Source organism: Hirundo rustica, chromosome 12, assembly GCF_015227805.2.
Source record: "Hirundo rustica isolate bHirRus1 chromosome 12, bHirRus1.pri.v3, whole genome shotgun sequence".
Classification (NCBI taxonomy): Eukaryota; Metazoa; Chordata; class Aves; order Passeriformes; family Hirundinidae; genus Hirundo; species Hirundo rustica.
This window is the reverse complement of record NC_053461.1, coordinates 6,542,845-6,558,959: the sequence shown is the minus strand read 5'-3', so window position 1 is coordinate 6,558,959 and position 16,115 is coordinate 6,542,845. Positions and strand designations below refer to the sequence as shown.

Genomic DNA, 16,115 nt, shown 5'->3' with positions numbered 1-16,115 from the left:
CCGAGGGAGATATACCACCTCAGGGAGTGACCACAAACCCAACAGCCAGGTCCCACATCCCCCTGCCCACATGTTCCTCCCTGAGCAGCAGGACCTAGTTATACTCCAAAAACACACATTTGCCAACTTCAAGCCTGTGGCAAAACTCAGTAAACCAGGCCTGTCGACTTGATGGAAACTGGAAACTTGGGTGAGCCACTTTGCAGCCTGTTGCTTCCAAGAAACCAGGGAGGCCACAAAAAACATCTTGCATTTACACCTTTTTGGTCGGTAGAACCACTAACTTGCTTTTAGCCACCTGCACCGGGGACTGAAGATAAAGTTTGCCTGTCGGTCTGTCCCTCCCGGAACAGCCTCTCCTGTTAGTCACGCTCCCCGTGCCCGGAGCCAAGGTCAGCCCTGGGAAGTGGCGGGGCCCACGGAGCCCCACAGCGGAAGAGCCGAGGGTGTGCCCGGCCACCCTGCCTAGGAGAGCTACCTGCCCCCGAGGAACACACAACCTGGACACCCACCTGCGCTCCCACGGCGGTCCCGGCGAGCGGGGAGAGCCCGGGACGCCCACACGGGTTTTGTCACAACCAGAGCGGGCTGCCGCTACCGACAGCACCTGGGCCTCTCTCGGCGAAGCCCCGAGGCTCACCCGGGTACAGCCCGGGCCGGCCCGGCCGCTGGAAGCCCCGGGGCCGCTGGAAGCCCCGGGCCCGCTCCGCCCGGCCCCGCCGAGCAGTCTCGGGCGAAGCGCCCACCCAGGGCCGAGGGCGGCGGCGGGAAAGCGGCGCGGAGGGAGCGCGGCCCGGCGGGAAGGCGGCGCTGGGTCGGCCCCGCCGGCCGCGGAGGGCGCGCCGAGCTGAGGCGGCGCCGCGCCGGGAAAGCCACCCCGCCGCCCGCTCTCCGCCAGGCCCGGGCCCGCCGCCCCGCTGCCCAGGCCGCGCCGCCGACCGCCAGCCCCTCTCCCCGCCGCCGAGGGCGGGGCGGCCCGGCAGGTGCCGCCGCAGCCGCGCTCCGGCCGGTCGCGGTTACCCCGTCCCCGTTCTCACCGTGCACGCCGGGCCCGGCCCCGCTCCCGCCGGCTCCGCGGCCCCGACGCACCGAGCGGGCGGCGCGGCGCGAGCGCGACCCCCGCGCGGGCACGTACCCGGGGGCGGGGCTCGCGCGCGCGCGCGGCGCCAGGCAACCGGCGGCACGAGCGAGCCGCGGCCAATCGGGTGCGCCGGCCACGCCCCCCACAGCCCCGCCCCGCCGAGCCGCCCCGTGCGGCCACGCCCCGCCCCCGGGACTCCGCCCTCTCCCGCGGGGCTCGCCGCACGGCCACGCCCCCTTCCCCGCCCCCGGGGCACCACCCCTCCCCCGGGCCCCGCCTCACCGGCGCGGGACCCGTCCCCGCTGCTCCGGGCCCGCCCTCTCTGTGCGCAGGCCCCACCCGCGCCCCACGCGTGTCCGCCGCGGGGTGACCCCTGCCCCGCCAGAACCCGCCCCGCTGCCCAGGCCCCGCCCCACCCGCACGTGTCCGCCCCGGGGTGACCCCGGCCCCGCCTGGCCCCGCCCCGCCGCTCCGGGCCCCGCCCCGCCGCCTACGCCCCGTCCCCGGCTGTGGCCCCGCCTCGCCCCACGCGTGCCCGCCGCGGGGTGATCCCGGCCCCCCTTGGCTCTCCGCCTGACCGCAGATATTTGCTCCGGGCCTTCCCGGAGCTCCAGCGGCCCGGGGACGCGGGGCCGCCGCCATGCAGCCCGTGCTGGGGGTCCTGCTCGCCCTGGCCGCGGCTTTTGGCTCAGGTAGGGCCCCAGGCTGGATCGCCGCGGGGCTGGAGGGCGCGGGGCAGTGCGGGACCCAAGACCGGGCCAGCGGCCGGCCCGGGAGCCTGCAGGCCGTGCCCTGTCCCACGGCGGAGGGGAGCAGCCGGATGCAGGGAACTGCAGGGGGTGATGTAGGGCAGGGATCCTCCCGCTCCACGGCACATGGATTAGAACATAGGACAGGGATCCCCTGCTCCGTATTACATGGATCCCATGCTCCATAGGACAGTTCCCCTGTTCCATGGGACACGGATCCCATGCTCTGTGGGACGGGGATATCCTGCTCCATGGGGCAGGGACCCGACGCTCCACAGGGTCCCAGTGCTTGTGGCTCCATGGGAACGCTGAGCTCCTGCCACACTCCCCCAGGCCACCGCTCACCCCTCAATGACTTCCAGCGCCTGCGAGCCACCGAGCTGCTGGCGATGCCCGGGGATCCACCGCCACCGCTGCCGGAGCAGGGCACTGCGGAGCAGTGTGCCCAGCGCTGCGCCTCCAGCCTGGCTTGCCGGTGAGCAGGTCACAGTGCCACCGCGGGGCAGGTGGGAGTGCAGGGTCCACTTCGCTGGGTCACTCTCTGCGCTTGGATACTGGGTGCTCACGTGTGTGACCCAGGTCCTGCGGGCTCTGGCCTCACACCGTGCCATGCCAGACTTCTGCTGTGCCTCCCCAGGGCTTTCCACTATGACCAGCAGAGCCAGTTGTGCCAGCTGCTGCCCTGGACGCAGCACTCACCCCACATCCAGCTGCAGAAAAACATCCGCTATGACCTGTACCAGAAGAAAGGTGGGCTGGTGCCATGGGTGGGCATGGGGACACCACAGACTGGGCACAGACCACCCGGCACAGGACTCCTCATTGCCCATGTGCCCTGACCTGGCCCTGGGGCTCTGAAGAGGTGCCTGGCTCTGCTCAGACTTCCTGCGGGACTGCATTGTGGGCGATGGCTCCAGCTACCGCGGCACACGGGCCACAACGGAGAAGGGGCTGCGCTGCCAGCATTGGCAAGCCACGACACCGCATGACCACAGGTGCCCCCGTGTCCCCGGCTGTCCCGTGGGCTCCTACCCTGGGCAGCTTGGGGCAGTGGGGAATGGGGAGGGAACAGTGTGGGATAGCACAGGAGCAATGGGGACAGCTTGGGGGCAATGGCACCGACAGGAGTAGTGCATCATCCTGGCTGTGCCCATTCCAGGGCAAAAGGTTCCTGGCAGCTCTCCTACCCACTCTGCTGCCAGCAGGTTTCTGCCATCCCCCCGCAATGGGCTGGAGGAAAATTACTGCCGAAACCCTGACCGGGACAAGCGGGGCCCATGGTGTTACACTCTTGATCCCAGTGTCCGACACCAGAGCTGTGGCATAAAGAAGTGTGAGGATGGTGAGTGCCACATCCCAGGGTCACCCTGTGCTGTATGTTCCCTGCACACTAAGCCCTGCAGTTGTTGGCAGCTGTCTGCATGACCTGCAATGGGGAGGACTACCGTGGCACCGTGGACCACACTGAATCAGGGACAGAGTGCCAGCGCTGGGACCTGCAGCACCCACACAAGCACCCCTACCACCCCAACAAGTACGAACCCCCAGCAGCACAGTGCCCTGGTTGAGTTCCAGGTGCTGGGGTGATGGTGCCACTCCAGCTGCTGCTCCCTGTCTCTGACCCAGGTACCCTGACAAGGGGTTAGATGACAACTACTGCCGCAACCCTGACAGCTCCGAGAGGCCCTGGTGCTACACCACTGACCCCGGGCGGGAGCGCGAATACTGCCGCATCCGCATCTGCAGTAAGTCCCCACCAGCATCACGCACAGCTGGGCCGGAGGGTCCTGGGTGCCACCCCTGACCCCGCTTCTCTGCCCCTCTCTCTGGCCACACAAGCAGAAAAACGCCCACGGCCTGTCAACGTTACCAATGGCTGCTTCAGGGGGAAGGGTGAAGGCTACCGTGGCCGTGTGAATGTTACCGTGTCAGGGATACCCTGCCAGCGCTGGGACTCCCAGGTGCCCCATAAGCACCACTTCCTGCCTGAGAAGTACCCGTGCAAGTAAGGGGATGGCTGTGCACCCCAGGAGGGTGGTGGTGGGCAGCACTCATGAGTGTGGCATTGAGGGGGGACAGCCATGCGGCCCCTCCTCCAGGGACCTGCAGGAGAACTACTGCCGCAACCCCGATGGATCAGAGGCACCGTGGTGCTTCACTTCCCGCCCCACCATCCGCATCGCCTTCTGCTTCCACATCCGCCGCTGCCCTGATGAGCAGGATGCCGAAGGTGAGCCACCTCAGGCACCTGTCCCTGGGTGCAACCCCCCCGGTGCCCCTATGAGGGGTGCCAACCCTCCTTGCGTGTCCCCAGAGTGCTACCACGGCCACGGCAAGTACTACCATGGCCACGTCAGCAAGACACGCAAGGGAATCACCTGCCAGCCCTGGGCTGCCCAGACACCCCATGTGCCCCAGTGAGTGTGCAAGGGGGAGTGGTGGGTGCAGGGATGGGGATGGAGATGGGACTGGGGTGGAGATGGAGATGAGGATGAGGATGGTGACAGTGATGGTGACTGCTTCCTGGCAGGATCTCGCCTGCCACCCACCCCGAGGCACACCTGGAGGAGAACTACTGCCGCAACCCCGATAACGATAGCCACGGCCCCTGGTGCTACACCATGGACCCCCGTACCCCCTTTGACTACTGTGCCATCAAGCCCTGTTGTGAGCCCCTACCCACATCCCTGCAGAGCTAGAGGGGACTCTGGCCACACACAGGGTAGTTTTGGTCCCCTCAGGCTGGCTGGATCCTGGGTCAGTGCCACCCTCTGTTTTCTCTCTGCAGCTGGCAGCACAGTGCCCTCCATCATGGAGAATGCAGGTGGGGGCCCACGGGCCCTGGGTGGGCACCCTGGGGTGGGTGCTGGTGGTACAAGCCCGGCTGATGCCCACGCTGCCCACAGACACGGTGACATTTGAGCACTGTGGCCAGCGGGACGAGAGGCTGCAGCAGAAGGGGCGCATCGTTGGTGGCCAGCCTGGCAACTCACCCTGGACTGTCAGCATCCGCAACCGGTGAGGGGGTGTCCCACGTGCCCTTCCATGTGCTCAGTGCCCTCCCAGAGCTCATCCCCTGTCCCCACAGGGCCGGCATGCACTTCTGCGGGGGATCCCTGGTGAAGGAGCAGTGGGTGATCAGCACACGCCAATGCTTCTCCTCCTGGTAATGCTGGGGCTGGGGCGTGGGGTGGTGGGACCCCCTGTGCCCTCATGTCCCTGTTCCACAGTGATGCCGACCTGACGGGCTATGAGGTGCAGTTGGGGACGCTCTTCAGGGACCCTGGCCCTGGGGACCCTGACCAACAGACCATCCCCATCGTGCGGATTGTCTGCGGCCCCTCTGAGTCCCAGCTGGTGATGCTGAAGCTGGCAAGGTGAGTGACCGTGCCTTGGCCTCTGCCATGCTCCACTGCTGGCCAGGCTGGCACCGTGTCCTACTGCCCCTTTTGCTGCAGGCCAGCTGCTCTGACCAGGCGTGTGGCCCTGATCTGCCTGCCCCCTGAGCGCTACGTTGTGCCTGCGGGCACCATCTGCGAAATCGCCGGCTGGGGGGAAACCAGAGGTACCTGCCACGGGCAGCCCCTGTTGGGGGATTCCCTGTTCAATACAGCCCCTGCCGACGCCATTCCATGCCCTCTTCCCACAGCATCCCCATGTCCATGGCATCTCCCTGCCCACAGCATCCCTTGCTTGGAGTATCCCCTGCCCACAGCAACCCCCAGGTCCCTGGCATACCCCTGCTCACAGCATCTCCCTTCCATGGTGCTTTCCTGCACCTTCCATCTCCCTGACTAGAGCATCCCTTCCCCCTGGCATCACCCTGTTCATGGCATCCCTCTTCCACAACATCTCCCTTCCACATCCCCCTGTATTGACATCCTACTGCCATGATATCCTCCTGTCCATGCCATTCCCTGCCCACAGCATCCCCTGCTTGTGCCATTCCCCCGTATCTCCTGCATCCCATACTCGCTGCCCCATGCTGTCTGCCCACAGGCACGGCAGACAGCAGCGTGCTGAACGTGGCACGGCTGCCAGTGCTGGCCCACAGCGAGTGCAACAGTGCGCTGCGCGGGCGCCTGAAGGAGAGCGAGCTGTGCACCGCCCCGCTGCGTGCCGGCGTGGGTGCCTGCGAGGTGAGCTGGGCTGGGGACACCCATCTCAGGGAGGCAGCAGGTGCTGGCACCAGGGTGACACCGGTCTCTTTGTGCCACAGGGTGATTACGGTGGACCACTGGCTTGCCTCACTGCTGACTGCTGGGTGCTGGAGGGGGTGATCACCCCCTCCCGTGTCTGTGCCCGCACTGACCAGCCCGCCCTCTTCATCCGTGTTTCCTTCTACGTCGACTGGATCTACAAGGTGATGAAGATGGGCTGAGCTGGCATTCCCAGCCTGGCACAGCTGCCACTGCACAATAAAGGCACAGCCTCGGCCACAGGGGTTGGCACTGCATAGGGTCTCACATTTATTTAACACGAAACACCAACCCACATCCCTGCCCGTGACTACGCTCACTCCATCTGCCTCTGGTCTTGGTGTGGTCCCGAGGGCCGGCAGTCACCCTGGGGCTGGCATAGCCCAGGACCACTGTGGGCACTAGGGGCTCTGCCAGCCTGTCCCTTCCCGCCTGGGCTGCCCCAGGTGCTGGAGAAGCCAGTGAGCACAGTTCTTGAAGACACTGGCCTCCGTCTCCACACCAGCCAGTGCGTGGCCACCCTCTGGGTACCACAGGAGCCTGTGGGGAGGGACAGGATGGGAAGATGCTCATCCAGCACCCCAGAGCACCCTCCCTGCTCCCGCCTGCACCCCACTCACCGTGCTGGGACACCCCTGGCCCGCAACACGCGGTACAGCTCCAGCGCCTGTGTGGGGCTGACGCGCCGGTCCCGAGCACCCACGCACAGCAACACCGGTGTCTGCACCTGCAGCACTGCCCTCTGTGGGTATCTGACACCCCACACCTGGCACCCCACACCCATCCTGACCCTGCCTTACCTGGGCTGCCTGGGAGATGGGCGAGCGCAGTAGCATGGTGGCCACCTCCTCAGCACATGGCACCCGCTCAAAGGAGTAGGGCAGCCCCAGGGAGGTGTAGCGCCTGCGGCACAGAGGCACTGGTAGGTGTCACGGGGACACGGCATGGCACAGGATGGGGGGTGGCACTCACCAGTCAGGGATGTCAGAGGTGCCCAGCAGTGCAGGCAGGTTGGAGACGGGGCTGCGCAGGGCACAGGCTCGGTAACGCTCGGGCTCACGGGTGATGAGGTGAAGGGCGATGAAGGCTCCGTGGGAGCCAGCCAGCAGGCCCAGGCGGTGTGGGTCCAGGGGCTCTCTGTGCAGCGCCTGCTCCACTGCCAGCTTCACCCATGGGGCACCCACCATTAGCACCCAAACATCAGCATCCTCCCAGCAGCATCCCCACAAGCACCCCCAGCCCAGCGCCTCCCACCTGGGTGTCTGCCACATCCTCCTCACCCACACGGGAAAGCAGGGAGCTGATGCTGGCCTGGCCAAAGCCCAGGGAGCCACGATAGTTCACTGAGGAGACAGGTCTGTGGGTGCCATGTCTCCCCTGGGACACAGGGCCACATGTCCCTGAGCTCCCCAGCACTCACCCAGGAGCACGGCGAAGCCCAGCTGGCACAGCGCAGCCATGCTCGGACGCCAGCGGGCATCAAAGACAGCGTGGGGGCCACCTAGGGTCAGCATGGGCATCACCTGGTGTGCCACCAGCACTGCCAGGGTGTCCCCACTGTCCCCTCACTCACCATGGGGGCACACAATGAGGGGGTGCGGTGATGTGCCATCTGAGGGGCTCAGCAGCAGTGCCTCAAAAGCCTGGGTGTCTGCACCAGGGAAGGGGTCCCACTGAGCAGGCACCACACTCAGAACCCCACACCCTGCCTACTCCCAAGGGTCCCTGGCACCAAGGTGCAGCAGGGGCCCTCAGGGGCTCACCCTGTGCAGTGGGGCCCTGCTCACTGCAGGGTGGATGGAACGTCAGAGTCTTCCAGGTGACACCAGGCACTGTTGGGGTGTCCTCCACTGGCACCCAGCTGAGGGGCAACTCCTGGCCTGCCGGAGGCAGCACAGCCACCACCTGGGCACAGGCAATGGATGACACTGTGGCTGTGCCGTGACAAGGCTGTGCCACGCCAAGGCTGTGTCATATTGGACCTGGCTGTGCCCCACCACACGATGCCTCCTTATGCCACAACACTCCATGGTGTGTGCCGCACCGTGCTGTGCCTGGCCGCACATTGCTGTGCCATATCCCACTGTGCCACACAGTGCCAGGGCACTACTCACCAGGCTGGGGGGGTGGTGGGGGGCTGAGCAGGTAGCCACCAGCAGGTCCCACTGGAGAGTGAGCAGCTCCCAGCACCCTTCAGGTGATCCTGGGGACAGACACATGTTGGTGATCATAGCTGCTCACTTAGAACCCCACAGGTGACTGGTGCCATATACCTGCTGTCAGGTTGGTGACAGTGGATGCCTCTGTACCCACGAGCAGCAGGTCCTGTGAGGGCGCAGAGCACAGGCAGTGGTGTCACCATGGGGTGTGTGGGTCACATCCCATGCTCTGCCATCCCCAGGACTCACTGTGCGGCTCCGCTGAGGGGTGCCCAGCACAGCTCGCCGGCTGTCAGCTGCCCAGCACCGCAGTGGCAGCACCTCTGCGTAGAGCCCAGTGAAGGCTGCAAGTGGGGCAGAGCACTAGGCTAGTGAGCCAGGGTCATGGGCACCTGGCAGGGGGTGGTGCCAGCCCCCCATCAGAACCCAGCACTGCCCACCACACCTTTCTCACCCTCTGTGGGCTCCTGCACCACATCGAGCACCGTCACCGTCTGCCTTGTCTGCCAGGTGAGCTGGGGAGAGCCAGTGCTCAGGGATGGACCCATGCCACGGGAAACTGAGGCAGGGAGGCTTAGGGACACCCCCACCCCAGCCAGGCACTGCGAGAGGCCGTGACACGTGGGCTGGGCACTGTGCTGGCAACACAAGGTGGCACAGCCGTGCCTGGTGCCCGTGAAGCCCAACTCACCATGAGCAGGCGCAGACACTGCCGGTGGGGCCCCCCCACAACCCCCTCCAGGTAGAGCAGGCGCTGGCCATCAGGGCTCAGCCGTGGGGAGCAGACAGAAGCATTCTCTGCTGACAGCAGCTCTGTGGACAGCAAGGGGTCAGCATCCCAGGGACCTCCAGGGCACCCCCAGGGCCCCAACGCTCACCGCAGCACCCGCTGGCCAGGTCTAAGTGGAAAATCCCTGACCTGGGAGGAAAAAGTGTGTCAGGTTGGACCCTCACTGTGCTGATACCACATGGGCATCCTGGTGCTGCTTGCTAGCTGGGACCCACCTTCTGTTGGAGCAGGCGTTCAGACCCAGGCGGAAGGGTGTGTTCCACCAGCCCACAAACACCACACCATGGTCATCCGGGGACCACAGGGCCTGTGTGACAGTCAGGCTCACCCCACAACCCCAGACTGGGACCCCTGGGACACTCCCTGCACCCCATCCTGACCTGACCAGGGGAGAGGTGCTCTGGGACTCCCTCCAGCACTGACAGGCTGAGGCCCTCCAGGTCCAGGACACAGAGGACAGGCTCACTTCGTGTGCTCAGGGCCTCCCCCCAGTCCTCGTGGTACACAAACTGCTTGCCCTGTGGCACAATCTGGTCAGCCCCATGGCCGGTGGCCCCAGGCATGGAGGTCTGTCCATGACACACTCATGGGATGTATGGCACACTCATGGGGTGCACAGCACATTCAGGGGGTGCATGGTGTGCCCAAGGAGCATGTGCCACGTTCACAGTGTGCATGGCATGCTTGGCGGAGCACTGAACACACTCATGGTGCACCTACCTCCTCATCCTCATCCTCTGCTGCAGGCCAGGCTGCTCCTGGCACATCCCAGGGGCAGGGGGGCTCTCGTTTGGGCCGGCTCTTCTCAGCCACATAGAGGAGCCGTGTCTCCGAGTGTGACCAGGCCAGGCAGGCAAAGGGCCCTGGCATGGCAGAAGGGTGCCAAAGCCCAGCCTGGCACAGGCACAGCTGGGCACCAGGTGGCCACCAGGGCTCCCGGCCACGACAAACGCACCCCTGCTGTGGGCAGGGACCACGGGGAAGGAGCCCTACCCTCCGTGTAGACGTCCCCATGCTTCCCCAGCGCCGTGAGATCCACGCTGTGGCTGCATCCCCCACTGTCCCACACCTGGGGGAGAGGGCGTCAGCACCGGCACACCGTGCACACGGAGCCCACCACGCTGCACTGGCACACCAGCCAGCCCGGCGAGTGACCGGCACGGCCGCGTTACCTCCAGCAGCTCGTGGCCCTGCCGCGGGCAGCGTTTGAGCACGGCGCGGCGCTGCCCCGTGGGCGAGTCTTGGCTGAGGAGCCTGAGGGCGGGAGGGACGGCGGCTGCGGCGGGCCCTGCGCTGTGGGCACCGGCCCCGCTGTGGGCGCGCCGCAGGCACCGGCCGTGCCACAGGCACAGCGTCCCATCCCGCAGCCCGCCCGTGCCGTACTGGTCGTGGATCTCGGCGCTGAGCGCGGTCCGGCTGACGGCGAGGCCCTCACGGCTGGCTGTGCGCCGCAGGCTGTAGTGGCGGTCGAAGCGCAGGAGCCGCCGGCGGGTCAGGTCGGGGCGGCTGCACTCTGAGGGACGGAGCCGTCAGCGCCCGCTCACACGGCTCCCGCGGGCCTAAGGCGCGGGGTGGCCGAGCCCGCCACTCACCGGTGTAGAGCAGGAAGGTCTGGCCCCCGGCCGCGGCCCTCAGGGCGGCACGGGTGACGGCGGGGAACCGGCTCAGCTCCCGGTAGCAGGCAGCGGGGCCGTGGGCCGCCTGGGGGAGGGAAGGCGCATGCTGGACGGGGGTAAGCTCAGCCCCCTGCCCGTGCCCACCGCCCGAAACGGGGCTGTGCGCACCCACACAGTTCCCCTGAGCCCCTTTGCCCACCTGCACACCCTTCTCGCTCCCTGTGGCCATGGTGCTGTTCTCTGCCGGGCCGGGCTGCCGGCGCCTGCCGCCCGCAGTGGGACGCCTGCCAAAGCAGGCGGGAGCAGCCCGGCGCCAGCGCCCCGGCCGGTGCCAGCCCTGCAGCCGCTCCCCGCTGCCCCACACGGCCAGGTCACCCTTCCCATGGCCCGTCCCCGGCGGCACAACCGCGCAGCCGGGCAGGTGAAAGGGCCAGTGGCCAGGAGTGGCGATGACGCCGGTACCAGCACTAGCACTAGAGACACTGGGGTGCTGAACTACATCGTTTATTGGGGGTTAGCAGCACGAGTCAGCATCCTTAGCACTTCAGGTGCTTGAGCAGCCATAGCGCCATGTTCATGAAGCCATCAGCTTCAGCTTCGATGCCAGCCAGCGCATGGTTGTTCCCTGGGTACCAGAGCAGCCTGGAGGGGAAATAAGGGATTAGTGCTGTGTCTGCACCCCACAGCTCAAGCCCCTGGCATCCCACTCACCGTGTGGGCACACCACGGGCCTTGAGGGCACGGTAATACTCCAGACCCTGCTTGGGGGGCACACGCCGGTCGTCCTCTCCCAGCATCAGCAGTACGGGTGCACGGACCTGCAGGAGCAGCACAGCCTCAGCGCTGGCACTGCTGTTGGGGACAGGGACAGCGATGGGGACAGCGACATACCCGGTCGACATAGCGTATGGGTGACTTGTTCAGCATCTCTGTCCACTGGGCTGAGTCTGGCAGGGCATCGGGTGTGTAGGGCAGCCCTGTCTCTGTCAGGCACCTGCAGGCAAGAGAGTTGGGGGCACGTGTGTGGCCGGGATGGCAAGGAGCTTGGGAGGCTGGGAGCGGAGTACTCACCAGTCCGGGATATCGGTGGTGGTCACCATGGAGGCAATGTTCACCACGGGGTTGCGGACCACACAGGCGTGGTACGTGTCAGGGAACTGCCCGATGAGGTGGCACGCCAGGAATCCCCCATGCGAGCCGCCGACCAGTGCCACCCGGCTGGCATCCAGCGTCTCCTCCTGCAGCACCCGCTCCACGCAGAACTGCCGCCACGGGGAACCCCTGCTGAGCAGGCAGGCCCACTTTCCTTGCTCAGGGCACCCGCAGGGTACCAGGCCATACCTGCACATCATGTACGTCCTGTGTGCCCACGTTGCCTGGCAGGGAGGCCACGCTGTCCTGGCCAAAGCCCAGTGAGCCACGGTAATTCACTGTGTGGGGAGCAGCGTCAGAGCCCTTCCTCCTTCATGTCCCACCTCCCCGGCTCCTCCATGGGCGCTGGTCACCCGGAGCCCTTGTGTCACTCACCCAGCAGCACAGCAAAGCCCACACGGCACAGCGCCGCCGGGTACAACATCCACCCAGCTGTGAAGACGGAGTGAGGGCCCCCTGCAAGTGCCAAAAGAGAAAGGGGTGGGTGACACTGCTTGGCTGTGGTACAGTGGGGTGGGGACAAGCTCTTACCATGGGGCATCACGACCAAGGGGGGCTTCTGGGCAGTGGGACCCTCGCTTGGGCGCATCAGGATGGCATCAAAGTCCAGGCCCCCTGTGGAGGCAGGGAGGGGGGTGTCAGGAAGCAGTGAGCATGGCGGAGCACAGCCTGACCCCACCTTGGGCACTCACTGTGCTGGAGATGCTCCTGCTCTGGTGGGGGCTGCAGGGTGCGGATGCTCCAGCTGATGTCGGGCACGGGGCGTGCATCCTGCAGGCAGATCCACTGTGTCTCTGCCTCATGGCCGGCAGCGGGCAGGACGGCCACTTTCTGTGCAGGGAGAGGGGTCAATGCCATGCCAAGGGGTGGGTGGGCTCTGGGGAGAGGGGTCAGTGCCTGTGCCAAGGGGCTGGTGGCACTGGGGACATGACTTTACCAACACGGGGGGGCAGCTAGGGGTGGAGAACCTGGCCACCAAGAGGTCTCGGTCGATGGTGAGGACAGACCAGCTTCCCTTGGGGGAATCTGGGGAGGAGGGGGTCAGACCTGCAGGTGTGACCCTCTCCCCACCCCTGGCCCCATTGATGGTCCTTGATGGCCCCACTGGCCCATCACTCACCAGCTGTCAGCGAAGTTGTGGTGCCTGTTGCCGTGTCCACCACGAACACATCCTAGGGGCATGAGGGCAGAGTCCAGTGGAGCCCTGACCCAACCAGAGCCCCCTTGTGTCCCCCACCACCCCCTCACCTGCTGACTACGCTGGGCTGTGTCCAGCAGGATCCTGCGGCTGTCGGCTGCCCAGCACATCCCTGGCAGTGTGCCACAGTAAATTCCCGGGAAGGCACCTGTGATGAGAGTGGTGCCACTCAGCATCCCCCTGAGTCCCCACCAACACCCCCAGAAGACTACTCACCCCATGCTTGCCGTGGCACAGCCTCCAGCACCGTGCTGGTGTGTTTGGTGTACCAGTCGTACTGCAGGAGACATGGCACAGGGCAAGTTTTGCAGGGTGTCAGCCTGCCTGCCCCCACTGCAGCCCAAGGAGGAGACACTACTGCCCTCCTGCCAGCCCCACCCTAGCATGGGGGCACCCTGGCACCTCCCTGGTGGCTGCCAGCGTCCCCCCCGGTGCTGCTCACCATGCGGAGCTGGCTGCACTGCTGGTGGGGGCCCAGGACATTGTTCTCCAGGTAGACGATGCGGCAGCCATCGGGGCTGAGTCGCGGTGACCACACGGCCCTGGTGTCCTCAGAGAGCAGCTCTGCATGGGCACGAGGGGATGGTGAGGGGCTGCAGGGGAGCCAGGGCACCCGCAGGATCGGGGCGTGCGCTGCTCACCGCATCTCCCACCCGTCAGGTTCACGTAGAAGAGCGCTGACCTGCCAGCACAGAGGGGTGTCAGAGCGGGTTTGGGGGGCCAGGCTGTGGGGTGGGTGCCCTGCAGGGTCCTACCAGCAGGGCTGGGCTGTGGGGTGCCCTGCAGGGACTCACCGGCGGTTCGTGCAGTGCCGCAGCCCCAGGCGGAAGGGGTCGTGCCACCAGCCCACAAACACCACGCCGGTGTCCTCAGGCGACCAGAAAGCCTGTGGGGAGAGGGGAGATAAGCAACTCAAAATGCTGCTGTCACCCAAAACCTCCCTTCTCCAGTTTCCTGAAACTCGCAATCCTGACCTGGCCAGGAGAGAGGTGCTCTGGGATGCCCTCCAACACTGAGATGCTGTTGCCCTCGATGTCCAGGACGCAGAGGACGGGCACACTGCGGGTGCTCAGCGTCTCCCCCCAGTCCTCGTGGTACACGAACTGCTCCCCCTGTGGCACAGCCTACTCAGCCCCACAGCCCCACAGCCAGCCCCCAGCTGACCCAGGATGGGGAGACCCCACCTTGATGGGTGCATCCTCCTTCTTGGGGTGCCCCACATCCTCGTCAGAGGTGCCCAGCTCGGAGACTTTGCTCTGGAAGAAGGACTCAGCCTTGGGACGCTTCTTCTCCGCCACATAGAGCAGGTGGGTCTCCGAGTGAGACCAGGCAAGGCACCCAAACTGGTCTGCAGGGGCAGGTCAGCACTGGCCACTCTGTCCCCCAGAACCCCACATTCCCTGGCATCCCCCAGCCCCTTACCATCATCATAGACGCTGCCATGCTTGTCCAGCGCTGTCAGGTCGATGCTCTTCACCTTCTGGTTCTGATCCCAGACCTGGGGGCAGGGATGCCAAGGTGATCCCAAGACACAGTGTGGTTCCAGCCCCAAGCCCCAGTGAATATCCACTTTCCCCCAGGTCCCTTCTCACTTCCAGGAACTGCTTCTCCTTCTCCTTCTCCCTGCCAGGGACCTTGCGCAGGACGGCCTTCAGCATTCCACTGGGGGACTCTTGGCTCAGCAGCCTGTGGGTGAGGGGGTGAGTGCCCATCAGCCCCCCACTTACCATGACCCCGAGGGATCCCATGTGTGGGGAGCAGGATGGGACTTACACGTCCTTGATCTCAGAGCAGGTGCCAGCAGGCCCCGAGTAGACAATGGAGGCTCCATCGTGGAAGATGAGGTACTGACGGCAGAACTTGATGTTCTCAGACCTTGCCAGGTCCCGCTGTGACCACTCTGCGGGGAGCAGGGTGAGGACACCAAGTGCATCCCCACCAGGTAGGCAGGGACTGCCCGGACCCCTCTGACCCCCCAGTCCTCCCCATCCCCGTACCAGTGTAGAGGCTGCAGTACTTGCCCCCATACTGGGTGGTGAGGTCGGGGCCAAGGCAGGCGGTGCTGAGCCCCGGCTGCTGGCTCAGCTCTCGGTACAGCTCCGACAGCTCCTCCACACTTGGCTGTACCTGCGGGACACGCCGGGATGGCTGGAGGGGTGGGGACGTGTGGGGCGGGGGGTGGGAGGCACGGACCGGGGAGTGATAGGGCACAGGGGCACTTACTGGGGCACCAGTATAGACGGGGGGGAGTTTGGGGGGTGCTGGGGGCAGCGCTTGTGGGTACAGAGCTGGAGTACATGGGGGCAGGAGGGTAGAGGGGTAGTGCAGGACTGGAACAGTACAGGGGCTGCAGAGCCAGGACACTACTGGGGCGCCAGGGACTGGGAGGGCACTGAAGAGCAGATACTGGGGTACACAGCTGGGATCAGGGTACTGGGACAGTTGCTTGGGTACCAGCGGGTACCAGGATACTGAGTGCAGGTCCTGGGGTGCAAGGGGCTCCTAGGAGGGTCCTGCAGCAATTGGGGCCTGTGGGGGGATTAGAAGGGTACCGGGGCCGTTCCCGTGGTGTTGCCGAGCCGGAGAGTCAGCGGAGCAGTGGGGTCGGGGGTGCCGGGCTCGCGGGGCCGGGGGAGCAGTGGGGGACGGGACTCCCGAGGGAGGGGCAGGGAGGGGGCAGCGCGGGACGGGACTCCCGAGGGAGGGGCAGGGAGGGGGCAGCGCGGGACGGGACTCCCGAGGGAGGGGCAGGGAGGGGGCAGCGCGGGACGGGACTCCCGAGGGAGGGGCAGGGAGGGAGCAGCGCGGGACGGGACTCCCGAGGGAGGGGCAGGGAGGGGGCAGCGCGGGACCGAAGGGTAGGGGGAGGTGGGGGGGGGGGGGGGGGGTGTCCCGGGGCTCTGACGTCACCCCCGCCCCAGCCTCTCACCGGCGGCTCCATGTCCTCGCGGCGGGGGGCGGGGACAAAGCCGAGACTTCCGGGATGGGGCGGGGCCGTCGGCCCGCGGCTCCTCCCATTGGCTGCGGCAGTCGTGTCACCTCCCGCTTTGAAGCGCCCCCCGGTGGGCGCGGGCGGCACTGCAGCCGCAGGCAGAGGGTACCCTGCGCCCCCGTCGTGTCCCGGCGGCCGCCCCCAGCCACCGGATCACCCGCGGGGCCCCTCTGAGGCCG

General features: G+C 66.4%; 4 protein-coding genes across 15 annotated transcripts in view; 1 reads left to right on the top strand and 3 right to left on the bottom strand.

Moving 5' to 3' along the window:
* The window catches only part of DAG1 (dystroglycan 1), a 49,522-nt gene extending 48,417 nt beyond the window's left edge, over positions 1-1,105 (bottom strand). Inside the window, exon 1 of one of the 2 annotated variants that reach the window (XM_040076266.2) lies at positions 1,038-1,105. The gene's annotated coding sequence lies outside the window, so the exon portion shown is untranslated. Of the gene's footprint in view, positions 1-512; positions 635-1,037 lie in introns of those variants that run through there. The other variant, XM_040076269.1, reaches the window with a different exon arrangement.
* A 528-nt stretch (positions 1,106-1,633) lies between these two features.
* Positions 1,634-6,266, top strand: MST1 (macrophage stimulating 1). 3 transcript variants are annotated; one of them, XM_040076626.2, is made up of 18 exons: positions 1,634-1,773; positions 2,164-2,305; positions 2,468-2,580; positions 2,711-2,825; positions 3,036-3,172; positions 3,244-3,364; positions 3,457-3,575; positions 3,673-3,835; positions 3,930-4,060; positions 4,145-4,247; positions 4,361-4,497; positions 4,619-4,654; positions 4,737-4,848; positions 4,919-4,996; positions 5,061-5,207; positions 5,289-5,395; positions 5,830-5,969; positions 6,050-6,266. In XM_040076626.2, the coding sequence occupies exons 1-18, from the start codon at positions 1,722-1,724 to the stop codon at positions 6,209-6,211; spliced, it is 2,115 nt and encodes a 704-aa protein (XP_039932560.1). In that variant the 5' UTR covers positions 1,634-1,721; the 3' UTR covers positions 6,212-6,266. The 3 variants fall into 3 exon arrangements, with proteins under 3 accessions (XP_039932560.1, XP_039932559.1, XP_058278251.1); XM_040076625.2 differs by having other exon boundaries at positions 3,670-3,835; XM_058422268.1 differs by lacking the exons at positions 2,164-2,305; positions 2,468-2,580; positions 2,711-2,825; positions 3,036-3,172 and having other exon boundaries at positions 1,689-1,773; positions 3,226-3,364; positions 3,670-3,835.
* A 32-nt stretch (positions 6,267-6,298) lies between these two features.
* On the bottom strand, positions 6,299-10,854 carry LOC120758414 (acylamino-acid-releasing enzyme-like). 9 transcript variants are annotated; one of them, XM_040076622.1, is made up of 22 exons: positions 10,794-10,854; positions 10,571-10,679; positions 10,362-10,491; positions 10,151-10,232; positions 9,972-10,047; positions 9,699-9,841; positions 9,359-9,496; positions 9,194-9,285; positions 9,067-9,107; positions 8,880-9,001; positions 8,634-8,703; positions 8,438-8,532; positions 8,303-8,354; positions 8,144-8,232; positions 7,793-7,934; positions 7,603-7,680; positions 7,450-7,530; positions 7,284-7,372; positions 7,002-7,192; positions 6,830-6,932; positions 6,650-6,756; positions 6,299-6,569 (listed from the first exon to the last, which is right to left on the bottom strand). In XM_040076622.1, exons 1-22 carry the CDS (start codon positions 10,821-10,823, stop codon positions 6,431-6,433), a joined length of 2,199 nt encoding a protein of 732 aa, XP_039932556.1. In that variant the 5' UTR covers positions 10,824-10,854; the 3' UTR covers positions 6,299-6,430. The 9 variants fall into 9 exon arrangements, with proteins under 9 accessions (XP_039932556.1, XP_058278250.1, XP_039932557.1 ...); XM_058422267.1 differs by having other exon boundaries at positions 7,284-7,335; XM_040076623.1 differs by having other exon boundaries at positions 8,643-8,703.
* Positions 10,855-11,082: 228 nt separating this feature from the next.
* On the bottom strand, positions 11,083-15,912 carry LOC120758210 (acylamino-acid-releasing enzyme-like). The gene is made up of 22 exons (XM_040076206.2): positions 15,874-15,912; positions 14,942-15,071; positions 14,718-14,844; positions 14,537-14,630; positions 14,367-14,442; positions 14,129-14,292; positions 13,919-14,056; positions 13,739-13,830; positions 13,586-13,626; positions 13,387-13,508; positions 13,161-13,221; positions 12,995-13,092; positions 12,867-12,918; positions 12,684-12,772; positions 12,439-12,577; positions 12,278-12,361; positions 12,122-12,202; positions 11,936-12,024; positions 11,666-11,856; positions 11,486-11,588; positions 11,306-11,412; positions 11,083-11,236 (listed from the first exon to the last, which is right to left on the bottom strand). Exons 1-22 carry the CDS (start codon positions 15,883-15,885, stop codon positions 11,131-11,133), a joined length of 2,196 nt encoding a protein of 731 aa, XP_039932140.1. The 5' UTR covers positions 15,886-15,912; the 3' UTR covers positions 11,083-11,130.
* Between the last annotated feature and the right edge of the window lie 203 nt (positions 15,913-16,115).